Consider the following 16507-nt stretch of genomic DNA (forward strand, 5'->3'; position numbering starts at 1 on the left):
GACGTTTCTATGCAGAAGAGGCTGCTCAGAGGTGCAAATCACAGCTGTAGCAAATTCAGAAAAAATCAGAAAACACTGTGCCATATTTCATCAACAGTTGACCCAGAAACCAAAAGTGGATTGATTCAAACTGCTGGAGGTATTTTCAGGTTTAGTCTCACCATTAGTATTGCACGCAACAGAATTGAAAGCTCTATGATTCAATGTTTCTTACCAACATGCTCCTTGGAGTTTTTCCCCTTAAATTATATGTACAGATGTATTTCATGCACATCTAAGTCGTGGCAGTGCTCCAAATGCCTGTCATCTGACACTGTCTATGTAAAAATGAACGCCCAAACCCCTCCGCCTCCCACTCTGCAACTCTATTACACTCAAAGGGCATTGCTCAATCCAAAAGTCGATCCTTGGTGTATCTTGCCTCATTTTTTAAACTAATCATTAATGTGCCACTACACGTCGACGTTGTCTAGGTGCCAGCCTGTTGGCCAGCAGACACGCCAGGGCAATGCCTCCGATCTGGGTGAAGGCCAATCCCAACACAGTGGCAGCAATGTGGAAGACGTTGTCGTTGACCAAGCTGAAAACTTTGCGGAAGCAGCCACGTGGATGGATTCCTGCAGCGACCACTCCTTCGCTATCGTCTGACGGCAGAGGTCGGTTCCTGCAGCCCTTACGCCTCACGCAACAGCTGTCCGGCAGGGACACTGAGGTGCCGTTCTCGGTGGGTGGGAAGGTCATATGTTGGATAGCCCAGTCCGAAGTGAGCCAATCGCGCCAACCTTCAGCTCCACAACACTCCAGAGCCCTCTGCAGGCTATCTAGGGCATCGGCACGGCCTTCATCCTCTGTGTAGCCGGCCACCGCTCGCTGTAAGCCGCTGCGAAATCCTCCAGCAATGTCTTCACGGTAGAAGAGGCCGGAGAGTCCAGCTGCCAAACCTGCTACAAGTGCAGCAAACTGAAAGAACCCGTAAGCCCTTAGCACACAAGGTAGGTTTGCAGCCACCCCCAGACAACCCAGGAAGCCCCAGGCGGTGACGGCGGCGCCTGTGGACAGCAGGATGAGTGGGGCGTTGGGGTAGCGATTGGCGGACAGCATCATGTAGTCCGCCAGAGAAATTTGAGCCCACACTCCCAGGGTGAAGAGGGCCAAGCCAGCTGCCCAGAAGAGGCAGCTAAAGGCCAAGAGACCCAGGCGCAGGAGGTGCATGATTCCCACTGGGCGGCAGCAAGGTGGGGCAGCGCCCACAGGTGGAGGTGCAGGGGGCGCCAGGGAGGCCTCTGAGCAAACGGACAAAGATAGTCGTTGCTGCTGCTGGTGAAGATGCTCCTCTTGCTCTTGACTGGGGGACAGCAGGTAGCCCGGGATTGCTGATGGCCGACGAGGAAGAGGAGGAGGAGTGAGGAGGTCGAGACCCCTCGGAGAGGACAGTCTTCGCACAGTTAGCTGCTCGCGTTCCCAATCCTGAGCTCGTCTGCTGGGACTCGGCCGAGCTGACAGGGAGTCGTAAGGCAATGCCAAGCTCATGATCCTGGCTCCGGCTTTATCTAGTCCCCTCTCTCTCTATTTTACACACTCCCCCCTTTCTCGTCTTTCCTCTATCAGAGCCTTCACTGTCCTGCAATACACAATCCCCCTCCCTCTTCTTTATGACTGGTTATTAATCCGCCACCAACACCAACCAACACCGGCTGGACTGTAAATCACACTGATGGGTGTCGCGTTGTGCTGTTATCTGCATCCACAGCCCCCTTGTTTCCAGCCGATTTATCTCTTTATTTCGGGTCTTCTTTCCACCTGCATGGTCACCATTACTGTGAATTCCTCGGCTGACATCCACATCCCGACATCTGCTCGCTCGACGCTGCCCCTCGCTCTGGTCACGGCGAGAGGTGACTGCAGTGGGATGGACCAGGAATTCACCCATGCACACCCTCTCTCGGTCTGGAGGAGACATCTGCTTGAGTTTGACTATGGTCCATTTGTAAAATAAATGTGGCGGCAAAAAATCCCAATGTCTAAACAAAATGTTATGTTTGTTAAATCTAAACTTTCCTCTTTCATTTTTATGATTATTGACAAATAACAAGTAGTAGAAATCATTGTGTGGATCAATGTCTGACAAGAACATGACAGATTGGAAAAACGATTTATGGCAAGTCAGATGTCAAGAGATTTTTATGTGTGTTGCATATTTAAACGTCAAATAAATAAAACTTTAAAGTCTTGAAGCAACTTATTTCATTGCGACAGAAGGATAATCAAACACTTTTAGTACATAAAGTCGCCTCCTCAGGTCATCATAATGTACACTAAAAGCACTGCTTACTTACTACAAATGTTAAAGTCCCTGAAAACTTGGTTTCAAACCTAAAGTATTTTTTCTGTTACATTAAATAATCATGACATGAGCTGCAACCAAAGTTAAAGCATGAAAAAAAGAGTTTAACACGTTTAGCAATTAGTAAAGTCTTGATTGCAGTGAGGCAGTGCAAGGAAACAAAGTCAGTCAAGAAAACATTAATTAATGGATTTAGATGATGTCAATTGTCTCATTTAAATTACTAATAAAGTTTTTCATCAATATGCTGTACCTAACATTTTCCTTTTTTTGTTTTTCAATATTATTTTTTTGGCTTTTTGCTGTTATTTGGGGCTTGCAACAGGGGTCCCCCAGTTGGGGATCAAGCTATGGACATTGCGGTTATATGGTACGCCCCTTAACCATTAGGCCACCAGGGCGCCTCATACTTAACTTAACGTGTGCTTTTGTTAGCATGCCTGTGAAGTTTATTTTTAACGTAGCATGAATTTTGGCCACAACTCCGTTGAAAAAGAATTTTAGTTACAGTGCTACGACTTAAAGCGGGACTCCAGCAACTTATTACACATTCATGAAGTTCAGATTTTTTGGTCAAAATTGATGCAACAGAGGCTCAGATATGACGACGTTTAGGGTGAGTTGAGTTTAACTTCAAACTTTGTGTTCCTGGGATTGTAAGGCTGGCTTTTTCACTGAAAATTGTAGTGTGCAAGCCCAGATAACCCTGATGACATCACTGTGACGCCATCAGGGTTATTTTCTGACTTTAGAGGCTCCTTCAAAAGCCACTGAGGACAGTATGAAATTCTTCTCACAGCCTCAGTAATGTAATGGTTTATCATATTCAATGTATATTCACCATTTCATTCCACATTATGCTGAACTACTTTCTGTATTTTGTATTCTCTCATCTAGCAAAATTCGTTTTTCACTAATTATTAGAAATACATTAAGAAACATATACACTCAGCTAAAAATAGATTATCATTGTCAAACCAGTAAAACCTGTCCGTTCAGACTGTTGGTCCCCAGTAATATGATGCAGCCATCTTTATCCTGGTGATTCCTGCTTGGCATCGGCAATTCCCTCTCCATCAACCCTCTGCCCGATAATGGCTAATTAAAGCTTCTCAGTTAATTAAGCACTTTCAAATGCCTCTCTTTATGAGGACAACCATAATAGTGACATGATGACAGAAAGGGGAATACCCAAATAGATTGGCTGGGCAAGAGGAAGGGTGTGCAGATCTGCAGTGTGCTATCATACTACAGAAATACACCGTGTGAAATTCTGTTTGGGTTACAGAAAATTACTTTACAACAAAGGAATTTTTTTCCTGGATTAAAAAAAAAAGAGGTAAAATGAAATATAATTTGCCACAATGGCTCATGTTTTGCGTGTAACACATATTTTAGCACCTTGTTCTCTAGTGTATGAGAAATTCAACAGTGAGCAGGATGTAGACAGACAGATTTTACCAGCTGGAGGCCTGTAGAGGAAATGAGGTTGTGTTTATGATGTTTATAATCAATCTCTTGCTATATAAACATCAGCTCTGTGAGCCATTCAGTTTTATGTGCACTCTGGACAGGAATGAAGAAAATACATTAACTGACACACACACAGTTGTAGATTTCAGAGGCACCTACACTGCAGAATTGTATAGGAACCTATTTGCTGTTGGTTTTGGTTGCAGAAGCATCCTTTTGAAAGAAAAACCTTCAAAATGGTAAAGCAGAGTGGACAAAATAACAGGAACATGCTTAGCAGTGTTTCCCAACTTGACAAGCTCTTAAATTTAAAGGACCAGTGTGTAAGATTTAGGGGGATCAATTGGCAGAAATGGAATATAATATTCATAAGTATGTTTTAATTAGTGTGTAATCACCTGAAAATAAGAATCATTGTGTTTCCATTACCTTATATCCACATAGGGAGCGGGTCCTCTTCCACAGAGCCTACCATGTTGCACTGCCATGTTTCTACAGTAGCCCAGAACAGACAAAATAAACATTGGCTCTATGGAGGGCCTTTCATGTTTTTTGCAGCCACCATAGATTCTCCTACATGCTTGGAAAGGGGAAGGGGGCTTGATTGGAAGTCTCCATGACAGATAATAATTACTTATTCTTGGAATTTAGGTTCATTCTTTGGAATATGACCAGAGACTCATTTCACGTAAATGTATTTTTCCTCTTGACTCTTGGTGATTTAACCTGGTAACCCCTTGAGGGCTGTGACCCCCTGGTTCAAAACCACGACCTTGAAGAATAATACAATTCAATACCAAAGCACTAAAATCATGACCTCAGCAAAAACAGAGGTAGCATTATATTAACTCTTGAATTTTATGGTCCACCCTTTGAACTTATTCCACACTATTTCTTAGTGTCCTGTCTAAATTAGACCTTAAAACAAACACTATATCCATGTTCTAGATGATAGTCATTAATTCAGGAAATCATCAGGATTACTTTGGATTTGTTACCTCTGCTTCTGAAGACCACTGAAGTGCCCTTGAACCCTGAAAGTGTCTGTGCATATAGTGACAACACTGAGAAAGAACAGACAGTACTTGAGAGTGAAAAAAAAAAACTATTTTAATTTCTAATTTTTTTCAACCATGGTTTTCATTTAAAACAAACTGATTACTGAAACATGGTTATAATTTTCTGCTGCAAAGTTCAAGGCAAAGTGGAGAATTGTATGTACAGTATATATATATATATATATGTATATATATACACATATGTCAAAAATGATTTGTGTTTAAAGCTGAGTAACTTACTGTAACTGTTGTAACAGTGACAAACCTTCCTATTCCAAAGGGCAACATGTAAAGTCATGTGACACCTTCATGTCAAGTCAGGTAGTTGTGGAATCCTGATCTGCTTAATGACCTTTCTATCCATATTTTCTTATAATTGGAACTTGATACATGTGATGAAGCTAAACATCTAAATTCAAGCATCCTGAAACAATACTCCTTGCCACTATTTTACTAATTTAACCATTGAGTTATTTGTTCTATTACTGGATTCTTCAGGCTCTATAGAGTCCAAAGACTGTTCTGCTTCTCCCTCCTCCTCCCTGTGTGTCTCCATGTGTTTCTTCAGTTTTGCTTTGGATGTGAATGTTTTCATACACCGCTCACAGTGTGGCTTCAGCGGCTTCAACCCCGAATGGCTGCGCTTGTGTCGCGCCAGCTCCGACGAGCTCTTGAACTTGAGCTCGCACATGTTGCAGGGATACGGCCTTTCCCCCGTGTGAATACGCTGGTGCAGCTGAGCCTCGCTGAGGGTGAGGAACGACTTCTCACAGTGGCCGCAGGGGAACGGCCTTTCTCCCGTGTGGATGAGATTGTGTCTGGTCAGAGCGTACGGTTTGGTGAAGCCCTTCCCGCAGTAGGTGCAGGGGTACGGGCGGGCGCCGGTGTGGGAGACGATGTGCTCTTGCTGGGTTTTCTTGCTCTTGAAACGTTTGTCGCACTGAGGGCAGGAGTAGGGCCTGTCGTCCACGTGTGACCTGTGGTGTTTGGAGAGCTCTCCCTGCGACAAAAAGCCCTTCCCGCACTGGGAGCAGAGGAACGGCTTCTCCCCGGTGTGCATCCTCTCGTGTCTGGCCAGCACAGACACCAGGGTGAACCTCTTGGGGCAGTGGGAGCACTGGAAAGGCCGTTCGCCTGTGTGAACGCGGAGGTGCTTCATGAGCATGAAGCGGAGCGAAAACCGTTTGCTGCACTGGTTACACTGGTAAGGTCGCTCTCCTGTGTGGGTTGACAGGTGTCTCTTCACATCAGACCTGCGAGTGTATGTCTTCTCGCAATGCGGGCACTTGAACTGACGCTTCACTTGATGCATCTGCCGGTGCTGGGAGCGCGCCAGCAAGGAATCGAAGCCCTCGCCGCACTTTTGGCAGATGTAGCGTTTACTGGTGACGTGGGATTTCCTGTGCTCCAGCAGCTCAGAGGGAGTGGGGAAGCTCTGGCTGCAGATGGAGCAGATCTGAGGCAGCTGGCTCTCCTGCGAGTGAGACTTCTTATGGTGGACGGTTAACGCGCGCAAGTTGGCGAAGGAGCTCCCGCACAGCTGGCAGGAAAAGGAGATGGCCACGTTGTGATGTTTGCTCTCGTGCTTCGCCAGATCCCACGAGTGCTGGAAGGTGCGGTCACACCGTGAGCAGTGGAACGGTCTCTCCCCCGTGTGAGTGAGCTGGTGTCTCCGGACGTCTGACGTACGGGTGAACGTCTTACCGCATGTTTCACACGTGAGGGCCTTCTGTCTGCTGTGGGACTGAGAGACATTTACTTTGCTGTCCTTGATGTTCTGATTATCAGGCTGTTCTGCTTTGCTCTGTTCTGTGTTTCCTTTGGGAAAAAGTTTAATTGATGTAAAAATTTCATCTGTGCTGGAAGGAGACGGTGTAAATTTAGCTCCCGAAAGAGTCCTGTATAGTTCAGTGCGAACACTCTGCATGTGGAAGTGAGGAGGGCTGTTTTCCTCGGAGTTGTGGAAGGGACACTTTGAGCAGGTGAAGATGATGGAGGTCATCTCATCCGAATCACCTGAAAATAGGGGAGTGAATAAAATATGAGCGTCTCTTTAGTTTAATGATAAAATATACATTTTTATGTGTTTTTTACATCATCATACCTTTGTCAGTTCCTTTGATTGCTATCACAGAGGGGGCAACTGATACATCAGCTCTGCTCCTGGTGGCATAAAAACATAGATCACTCACATATATTTTTGACATTTTTGCAGATGTCAGAAAATGTGTTTTGGTAAATGATATATAAAGTCTTACAACAAACATAGATAATTGGTTAGCAAATAAAAAAGCTCTTATGAGGAATTGGAGATACGTAGCTCAGCCGACACAGTAACAAAAACTGTTTAAGAAACTGTTTTGACATTTTGGGAACTAAACTTATTCCACAATTTATGGGGGTTATGTGCTGGACTATTTCTTGGCCACATGGTGACTCCATAAAGTTACTGCGACATTAAACAAATGAGATAATTAGATAATTTTGCGTTAGCGTTTCTGGTAGGCAGATTTTGTTAGCTTTGGATAGAGCCAGTCTAGCTGTTTCCCTCCTGTTTCCAGTCTTTGTGCTAAGCTAAGATAACCAGCTACTGGCTGTAGTTTCATATTTCATACAGACATCAGGGTGGGATTAATCTCCCATTATTTTTCCCCCCAAATATCAAACTATTCCTTTAATGGAAAAACTGACACATATTTTGAGACTACAAGAGGCATAACAAGAAGAAAATGCTGAAAAATTGACATTCAAGACTCAAAACAGCGACACTGGAAATGGAACTACAAATGAATCGACCAGCAGAACTTCATGAATACCGGGAATATCACTGTAAATATATTTCCTAAACAGTTTTTGTTAAGGAAATATAAGGAAATATTTTTTATTGGCTCTCTTGCCAATAAAAAAGTGGCAAAAAGAAATAACAACATTGTTCAATTCATTATGAGTTGATTTACTTTTTAAAATAGTAGCAATGATAGGATTAGAGTATAAATAGTTTTTGTACATTTTTGGTTCTTCGCTGTTTTCTTTCGACCATCTCTTGAATTTACTCGTCTCCTGCCAACTCGGCGAAGTCTTCATTTGCAGACGAGAGGATCTGCGTACATTAGCTGAGGAGGAAGACTGTTGTGTTTCAGAGAGTTCATTGGAGACATCCGTCATTTCTTCATGGACAGAGAAGGATTCGTTATTATCCTTTAATTCTGTGCAAGAGTTCATGTTACTCTCTGTGCATTCAGGTTGGAAATCCTCCTGCACCTCTTCAACAATGTTTTTTCTTTGCTCATCAGTCTGGTCGCTTGTTTCAAGTCCTTCAAGTGTTTTTTCTTCATTTGTTGTATTTCCGAAGCCAGTCTCCTCATTAACAGTTGATTCATTATTTGAGTCATTAGTCTTTCCTGTCAGTACATCTGGACCGAGGCTCTCCTTCCTTAACGCAAACGTTTTTGTCAGAGTCTCCAGAGCTTTGGCAACATCCACAGTTTCACTTGTCTCATCTGCCTTCAAGCTGGTAGACTCCTCACCGCCAGCGATTTCTGCGCTTACAGCCACTATCTCTTCTTCATAGAAATCTGTCTGGACTTGCACTTCAGCTGATTCAATCATTTCTTCATCCACCTCCGACGCTCCGACTTCAACTTCGGTGTAGACGGCCACGACGCTGTACTGATCTGCTCTGACTAAAGTGACAGGGTTTAGCACGTTAGCATAGTTGTGGATCGATTCCAGTCCAACTGAGATGTTTGTTTTCTGCGAGGGAGGAATTGATAAAGCAGACATGATGCAGCTACCTATGGTGGACGAAGGGCCATCTGTAAAAAAGATAAAACACACACATTGCCATCATATATCATACAAGTTTAGGGTTAGATTGATAAGATTAATGATTAATAGCGGCACTTTTGTCTTATCTACCTTTGACATTCTCTAGTTATATGATCTTTAGAGTCATATGGATGTTGCTGTAATGCCCTATTTTGAGAAAACTATAAGATTTATGATTAATAGTTTTCCTCCTATTTACCTTTGTCATTTTCTATTCCTTTTCAGTTTTTTATAGTGTAATTTGTGAAGAAAAATAGCTTCTAAACCTTTTTTTAAAAAAATTTGTGCAACTTAAAAGCTAAATTAGGCAAACGTAGGCAACCAAGTATATAAAACTATAACATTTATAACAAGTAACCACAGTGTACACACAGCATTTTGTGCAAATGTACACATATTCGCTGAGAAAAGGCACAGATGCAAAGATTGGTCTTGGAATTTTATGAACCAATATTGAATAACTGAACTGAAAACTAATCGATCAACTAATTGTTTCAGCTCTACTTACAGGGCATTTTCAATAGTCCTGAACTCTTGTAGTGCTCGAAGATTAAGTTCAGCTCTACAGTTGTGGATTGAACACATTCCTCCAAAGCAGAGGGAGCAGAGCCCAGCCAGGCTGCAGTCTGTAATCACAGTACAGTTGTTATTAAGTTCCTGGTTAAATGGTGCGTGTTGATGCACAGGTAAAATAAATAACCTGAAACATCTGGGTGGACGGACTGAATACCTGTTTAAGGTCTGGTACTGGAAGCAGCTTTTCCAGTTTTGAGAGCAGCTCCCATAATAACACATGCAGGGCAGCATCGTATTGTGGGCCATATTCTACAGGGAATACCTCCTGTAAGAGAGAATAAAGTGGCAGTTTACTACAGGACTAATGCTTAAAGAGTATTCTCAGGCTTAGAGATAAATTCTTCACATTTTTCTGACCTGGAAGAAGTATGCTCTCTCAACTGGATCTTTCAGCAGGCTCTGAACAAGAGCAATGAAAGTGGACTCTGTTGTTTTCACCTCTGCATCCCTGTACTACCACACACAGGATTCATGTTATTAAAGGAAGACTTATCACATCATTATTTGGTTTCTAACAGGTGCTCCTTTCCTGTACTTACATCTGTGTTTGCAGAGGTTACGGGGAGTTTCTCTAAATGGGTTTGGATAACTTGGGAATCAACCGAACCTCGAGTGGAGCCTTTGCATAGCTCCAGAATCAACTGAAAGATGAAAGAATTGAATTAATTCAATATTATAACAGCAAAATGAACATCTTTGAGTGTGAAACAGTCACTTTCTTGAGTTTCAAATCACACGTTGTACCTACTCTTGCTCTCAGGCCCAGAATCAGCTGAGCTCTCTGTCTGTGGTTTATAAGTCCGGGCACTGCCTCTGTCACCATGAACACAAACTCCTGAAGCTTATTGTAATTCATCACATCTTTTTGCTTCGCCAGCTGCCACATGGCGGCAGACAGCAGCTGCAGTGGAGGCACCAGGAGGCGAAGAGATGACAGAGGCAAGCTTGGGTCTGAAACAGAAAATGTGTGATGTGAGAGATGATCTTTGGAGGGCAGCAATGAGCTTTTAATTAAAACTCCACAACACAAATTTCACATGAACTATTTTCTGTCTTCTTTAAATGATCTCATTCAGTGGAGATATAACATGAAGTGCATCATTTGCTAAATCTGAGCTTTGACACAATTACTGAAGAATCTATATGTCATGCCCTATGTGTTAAATACAAACTATTAGTCTATGAACCTGTGTACTTGCTGGATAAACCTGTTTAATGTGCATTTTAAATTTGCGATCTAGTAAAGTATCTAACAGTTACAGCTGGGCTAAAGATCTCGAGAAGCAATGAACTGCAATACATGACATTAATCTTTAAAATCTGAATTCATCTAATTAAAGTCGCCAGTCTGATTAGCTATTACAGATTAGATTTACATTTCATGATACCTTTAAATAGATGGACCCCGCTAACAGTCTGACTAACACAAACACAAACTGTTTTGAATTACAGCAGGAGCAGATTATTTAAATACACACCGTTCATTTTCTCTGTTGGTTCAAGAACCTCCATTTCTGCGATATGTCTCCTATGGCGTTGAAAAATACATTTAAGATGCTGTTGTTTGATTTAGTGGCTAACATGCGCTGTCGGTACGCAAGCGCCCGTTTCCTCAACTCTCCTCCAGCATTTCCTGCCTTATTTTTTTTCCCACCCGCATTCCGCGAAGACCCGCCTTACTCTGCCTCTGATTAGCTACTACTCGTTGCCTTTGTTGGTTTGATTGGTTAGATTTAGGCATGAGGCGTGTTAATGTCAGAAATAGAGCCAATCAGAGGCAGAGTATGGGCGGGTCTTCACAGAAAGCGGGTGGGAAAAAAATTAACGCCGTGGGAAGCCGTTGGTGACGTCACGACGCGATCATACGCTACAGAGTCACATGAATCGTTTCACTGCTTCTCCTGTAATTTCTGCCTTTTTTGCGCAGAAAAGTCTTGTTGTAAAATTTTAATCTGCACTATAATCTGCAGTTAGTCTTGAATATTCAACATGGACGAGGACGGGCTGCCGATTGTGGGGTCTGGAGTTGATCTTACCAAGGTGGGTGTCCAGCTAGCATATTAGCTTATGGAGGAAATGAGAAGAAACAGGCAGTTGTTGACAGTATTTCTGCAAGTCAGAAGGTCAAATATAAATGACAAGTCAATAAAGCTGTGTAGCTCTAACCAAAGCAGCTGAAAATGTGATTATTTTTTTTTAGCAAACATCACTGTCAACAGTGCCTCCCAACCAGGGGCGTAAAAGTTCAATGTCCCCATTAAATTTCTCTAATTTCCAAATGATTTTCTTTCTTTTGTGTCACAGCGAACACTTTTACACACGATGAAAATATTAAGGTTGCCATTCTTAAGCAACAGAGTTGTTTTCACTACATCCTACAGTGTTTTCTTACATCTGGGGTGTACAAAAGTCTGTGACCCATTGAATAGTCTGGCCTGAATACAAATATCAGCTTTAATATAGATACATAGATAGATAGACTGATGGATGATAGATTGTGTACTAAATATTGATACCTGAATAATCTACACTAAATAAAGTTATCTAAGTAATATACATAAAGTATATACATATGACAACAGCAGTTGTCAGACAGTACGCAAAGATGATCAAAATATAAAACCGAAATACAACAGATGTGCTGGACAATGCAATAAATAATAGAATAAAAGTCCAGGTGAGCAGTCTGTCTTCAAGTTCAAGTTCATTGTCATTCTTCTCCTTACAGGTTATGCAAAAGCAGGAATGAAATACAGCGCCCCCTGGGTCATAGTGCAGTACATAAAAACAGTAAACAAAGCAATAAAAACCAGTATAGCGCTCAGACATATCAAATAGTGAGCCTATAGTATAAGTTAGTTCACAGATTTTGATAGCTGTTAATCCAAACTGTGAAAACACATAGAGTCACACATGTTGACAGCTGTGACAGCAGAAACTCTGCTCTACTACTCTGTCTGTGGAGCTTTCAATATTTGGACAACTTATCAGTCTTTTGCCCACAGTTGATCCTAAACCTCCAGCGTCACAAAATCTGACGGGTCAAAGATTTACCTTCTACTCCAGAAGAAGAACCTGAACTCAACTATACTTAATAGAGTAAATTAACTAATTTCGTCTTCGTGTTGGGGTTACATGTAAACTGCATTAATTAGAATAAAGTACTGTATCTGTCAAATGAATATGTGCATTTCAGACACATGTGCAGTGTATGAGTACATATTCATAAGATGGTCATATGTTAGAATCCTGTTGTCTCTTTTAGATGCAAGACACTCTGAACCAAACAAGCCCGACCATTGTAACAAAATAGAGAATTTAAATTTAAATTACACAGATAAACTGTGAATGTCCAATAGTAAAAGCACTGCCTTTAACATCCATTGTACCAGTATTTGTTCTGTTCAGTTACTTGTAGCAATAATTGCTTCCTAGAGCCGTTAAAAAAAACTTTGCAACGCATTTTGTAGGTGGTTCATCTGTGGTTGAAATATTTAGCATTTAGTATAATTTTGTATGTAATAGCTCCATTTCAGCAACTTATTCTGATTTCTCTAACTGATTTCTCATTAAGATAAGATGATCCTTCCCACAGCGGATAAATTTGCAGTGTTACAGAGCACTAACAAGAAGAATCAGTAAAAAAAAAAGAAGAAGATATAACAAGGAAGTAATCAGTAAAAAAAAATATAAGTAGACAGACTTAATGGCTTAATTCACATTATTGCATTCACATAAAAATATTGATATTGCACAGTTTAGTATACATTGATATTGCTCATAAGTGAATTGTCAGTTCTGGTGTGTGCGGTCTGCTGGGAGCAGAGTTGATTGTAAAGTCTGACAGCAGCAGGAAGGAAGGACCTGCGGTATCTCTCCCTCACACCCCGCTGGTGAAGCAGTTTGTCACTGAAGGAGCTGCTCAGTTCTCTCAGAGTGTCCTGCATGGGGTGAGAGATGTTCTCCATCAGGTATTATAGCGCAGCCATCATTCTCCTTTCTCCCACCACCACCTCCACTGGATCAAGGGAGCATCCCAGGAGAGAGCTGCACAGTTGAGATGCTGTTGCCCCATCAGACCACTCCATAGAAGATGTCTGATGCTGCCACAGAGTCAAAAAAATGTCCCCTCCACTCCAAAAGACCTGAGTCTCCTCAGCAGATATAGTCAACTCCGTCCTTTCTAGTGCATTTGTGTTTTCCGTCCAGTCCAGTTTATTATTCAGGTGAACACCCAGCTACTTGATACTTTATTGCTTGCGGTAGCCTTTTAATGTTGTAGGAAACAGTGGTGAAACTTCTCTATTTGGATGGTGTGAATTACTCAGTTTCGTCATTACATGACACCCGAGGCTCTTCCTCCTCTCTTACCAATGTGACTAAAACATCTTTATCTGTTTCTCCTTCAGGTTCCTGCTATTCAGCAGAGAAGAATTGTTGCTTATCTCAATCAGTTTGTTGTTCACACGGTTCGGTTCCTTAATCGCTTTTCAACAGTTTGTGAAGAGGTTTGTTCTTCTGCTCTTTACTTTTATGTATGTATCCTCCTGCTCTCTTAAACACTGCCAGTTACTTCATGCCCTGAATTTGTTTCTTGCAGAAACTTGCAAACATATCCCTTCGCATACAGCAGATTGAAACCACACTGTGCATTTTGGAGGCGAAGGTGCGTTTTTTTCAGCCTCTTCTCTAATCATTTTTTCTCCAGTTTATGATACTGTATGTTGTTTTGTGTTCATAAACATATCATATGTGGAATATTGTCATGCTCTGAGCAGCTGTCCTCCATCCCTGGACTGGAGGACGTCACGGTAGATGGAGTCGGTCAGCAGCAGACTGCTCAGACGCAAGGGCCAGCCGCTGCCAGTCAGAGCCAGGCAGATGGTCCACCAGCGGGGACCCTGCCGCCCCCAGAGGTAGATACACAGACAAACAAACATAAAGTATTGTTCAGCCACACTGTACCACAAAACAGCCAGAAGCTAGGATGGGTTTTTAATTCATTTTTTGTAGAAACGATTTGTAATTTGTATTAAATGTAATATAAAACGAGGCAAAGACTTTCAAATGTATAAAAATGTACAAACACACAATGCAAGTAACTGGTTCACATACACTCCAACAACAGATAAACACCTGACAGAAAATCAAGAAAATAACTTGAAATTCTCAGACACTCTATAAGTAACACCTATACAAGTGTAGCACCCACCAGAGAGGCAAAATAAGCTACCGCATGTGATATCTAGTTCCATCTGAACAACTTATTATTCTACACTGCCTTATTAATTTGCATGTTTCATGTGTTGCAGCCCACTCAGAGTGCACCAGAAGCTGCAACGACACAGAAAGCAGAAGCTGCTGCAGTGAATGTTATGACAGTGGCCAAGGACCCACGTTACGCCCGATACTTGAAAATGGTTCAAGTGGTGCGTAATCAGTAACAACTGCCTATACAGTATGGTGGGAAGGGAACATCTTAGCATTTTCTGTATCTTAAAACATGTTTCATCTGTTACAGGGTGTTCCAGTTCAGGCCATAAGGAATAAAATGACCCAAGAGAACTTGGATCCCAACTTGCTTGAGTGAGTTTTATAACTGTTACTTTACTGTTTTATCCAAATAATTCTGCGTTTGTGATAATCATCATAATTTCCTCATTGCTGATTACAGCACACCAGATGCCCCCGTGCCTGATGGAGGAATGAGGAGCGCAGAGGACGAAGATGCCGATGCCAACAGTTCTGACAGTGAATCTTCTTTCAGTGACTGAGATCTCCATTCTGTTCTCATCACCATAAAGCTTCCTGTACAGGCCATCCAAGCTTCTTTAGACCTGTACTCACAAGGTGAAGTAGGCTGCAGTCTGCCTATAAAGGAGTATCAGCGAGACTGGTGGATGCAACTCATTGCAGATGTATTATAGGCGCCTGAAACAGGAAAATCTACCGTGTGTGATTGTAATTTCAGTGTGAAAGAGCTGAAATGTTTCACCTATTGGTCAATTGTGACCTCCTCGATTTTGATACATCATTAGCATTTTGAGAAAGGAGTATTTTTTCAAAAAGGGGGGGGAATAATCCTCTTAGTTCTATGACAAGCAGATTGTGACAGTAGCAAGTAGATATTCTGTTAAACTTATCATTCAGTTGTTATTTTTCTTTAGTCACCGCTACTATCACAGTCTAATGCCTTTAACAGATGCACTCATCAGTTGGAAGTCTCTTTTTTTGTTACAGGGTCCAAATAGAAAATAAATGTATGTTGGATATTTTAAATGTTGAATATGTACATTGTAATTGTGTGTGTGTGTGTTAACGCCAGGGAGAAAAATATCACAGTAATCTCCCAGAAATATCAATATACAGTATATCATAGTAGTTCTTTGATAGGAAGGAAGATGTTACATTGAACTGCAAAGTAACTGGAAGTTAAATTGGCTTTTTTTTTTTTTACCTGCCGTTATTCTGGCATATTTTGACCTTTCACAAAATGCTTGAAATACCCGTTTCTTCCCATTTTGAAACAGCGACTATGTGCAAAAAGAAATGATTTTTATGTTAACTTATGAGAAATATTCAAACAAAAGTAATAAATTGGTGTCTTAGTACAAGTACAAGTCACAGTGGAGGAGCATCATGCTTTTCCAGTGTTTTAGCTTGTTTTCAGCGGTGTAGAAAGTTAGAAGTTTCTCATAAAAGTGATCTCAAATAGGTACATTCAGCCCAAGGACTCTATTACTTGATATTTGTAACTGAGACGGCAAAATTATGAGTCAAGGTTTATCATACAGATAAGAAAACTATATGATGCAGCCAGCAATGATAGATGATGAAAAATACATTTTGATATATTGCCTTGTCCTGCTTTAGGTCCTTCCACAGCTAATGTTATTCCAACAACATTTTTCATTGTCTGAGTTTTCATGCAAGGAATATCAGTGTGTTGCACACTTGCACTAATGGGATAAATCAATGATAATCACCACTCGTCAGAAAAAGGTAAATTGCAGGTTTTGGTGATTTTCTTATGTTGGTCTACATGTCTGCAAATGTATAATACTGAAGTAGAGAAACAGTGCCAAGAATGCTTAAGCACAAAAAAAAATCTTTGATAAGATTTCTATGAATGGATATTACACTATACTGACTGTGAAAAAGTGATGAGAGTACTGGAAAGCACTTTGTTTACAAAAGCGAGGAGTTTTGGATCTGTGATTTTGCCTGT

General features: G+C 41.5%; 3 protein-coding genes across 3 annotated transcripts; 1 reads left to right on the forward strand and 2 right to left on the reverse strand.

Moving 5' to 3' along the window:
- Positions 1-349: 349 nt before the first annotated feature.
- On the reverse strand, positions 350-3089 carry LOC137176071 (tetraspanin-7-like). Its single transcript, XM_067582126.1, has one exon. The coding sequence runs from the start codon at positions 1528-1530 to the stop codon at positions 442-444; it is 1089 nt and encodes a 362-aa protein (XP_067438227.1). The 5' UTR covers positions 1531-3089; the 3' UTR covers positions 350-441.
- Positions 3090-4902: 1813 nt separating this feature from the next.
- si:zfos-932h1.3 (zinc finger protein 184) lies at positions 4903-10915 on the reverse strand. The gene is made up of 9 exons (XM_067582124.1): positions 10758-10915; positions 10028-10230; positions 9819-9920; positions 9637-9732; positions 9434-9544; positions 9212-9329; positions 7883-8690; positions 6980-7038; positions 4903-6891 (listed from the first exon to the last, which is right to left on the reverse strand). The coding sequence occupies exons 1-9, from the start codon at positions 10789-10791 to the stop codon at positions 5321-5323; spliced, it is 3102 nt and encodes a 1033-aa protein (XP_067438225.1). The 5' UTR covers positions 10792-10915; the 3' UTR covers positions 4903-5320.
- Positions 10916-11107: 192 nt separating this feature from the next.
- washc3 (WASH complex subunit 3) lies at positions 11108-16264 on the forward strand. The gene is made up of 7 exons (XM_067582128.1): positions 11108-11319; positions 13689-13787; positions 13880-13945; positions 14058-14195; positions 14592-14708; positions 14801-14865; positions 14954-16264. The coding sequence occupies exons 1-7, from the start codon at positions 11269-11271 to the stop codon at positions 15051-15053; spliced, it is 636 nt and encodes a 211-aa protein (XP_067438229.1). The 5' UTR covers positions 11108-11268; the 3' UTR covers positions 15054-16264.
- Positions 16265-16507: the final 243 nt, after the last annotated feature.

Source organism: Thunnus thynnus, chromosome 23 (assembly GCF_963924715.1).
Source record: "Thunnus thynnus chromosome 23, fThuThy2.1, whole genome shotgun sequence".
Taxonomy (NCBI): Eukaryota; Metazoa; Chordata; class Actinopteri; order Scombriformes; family Scombridae; genus Thunnus; species Thunnus thynnus.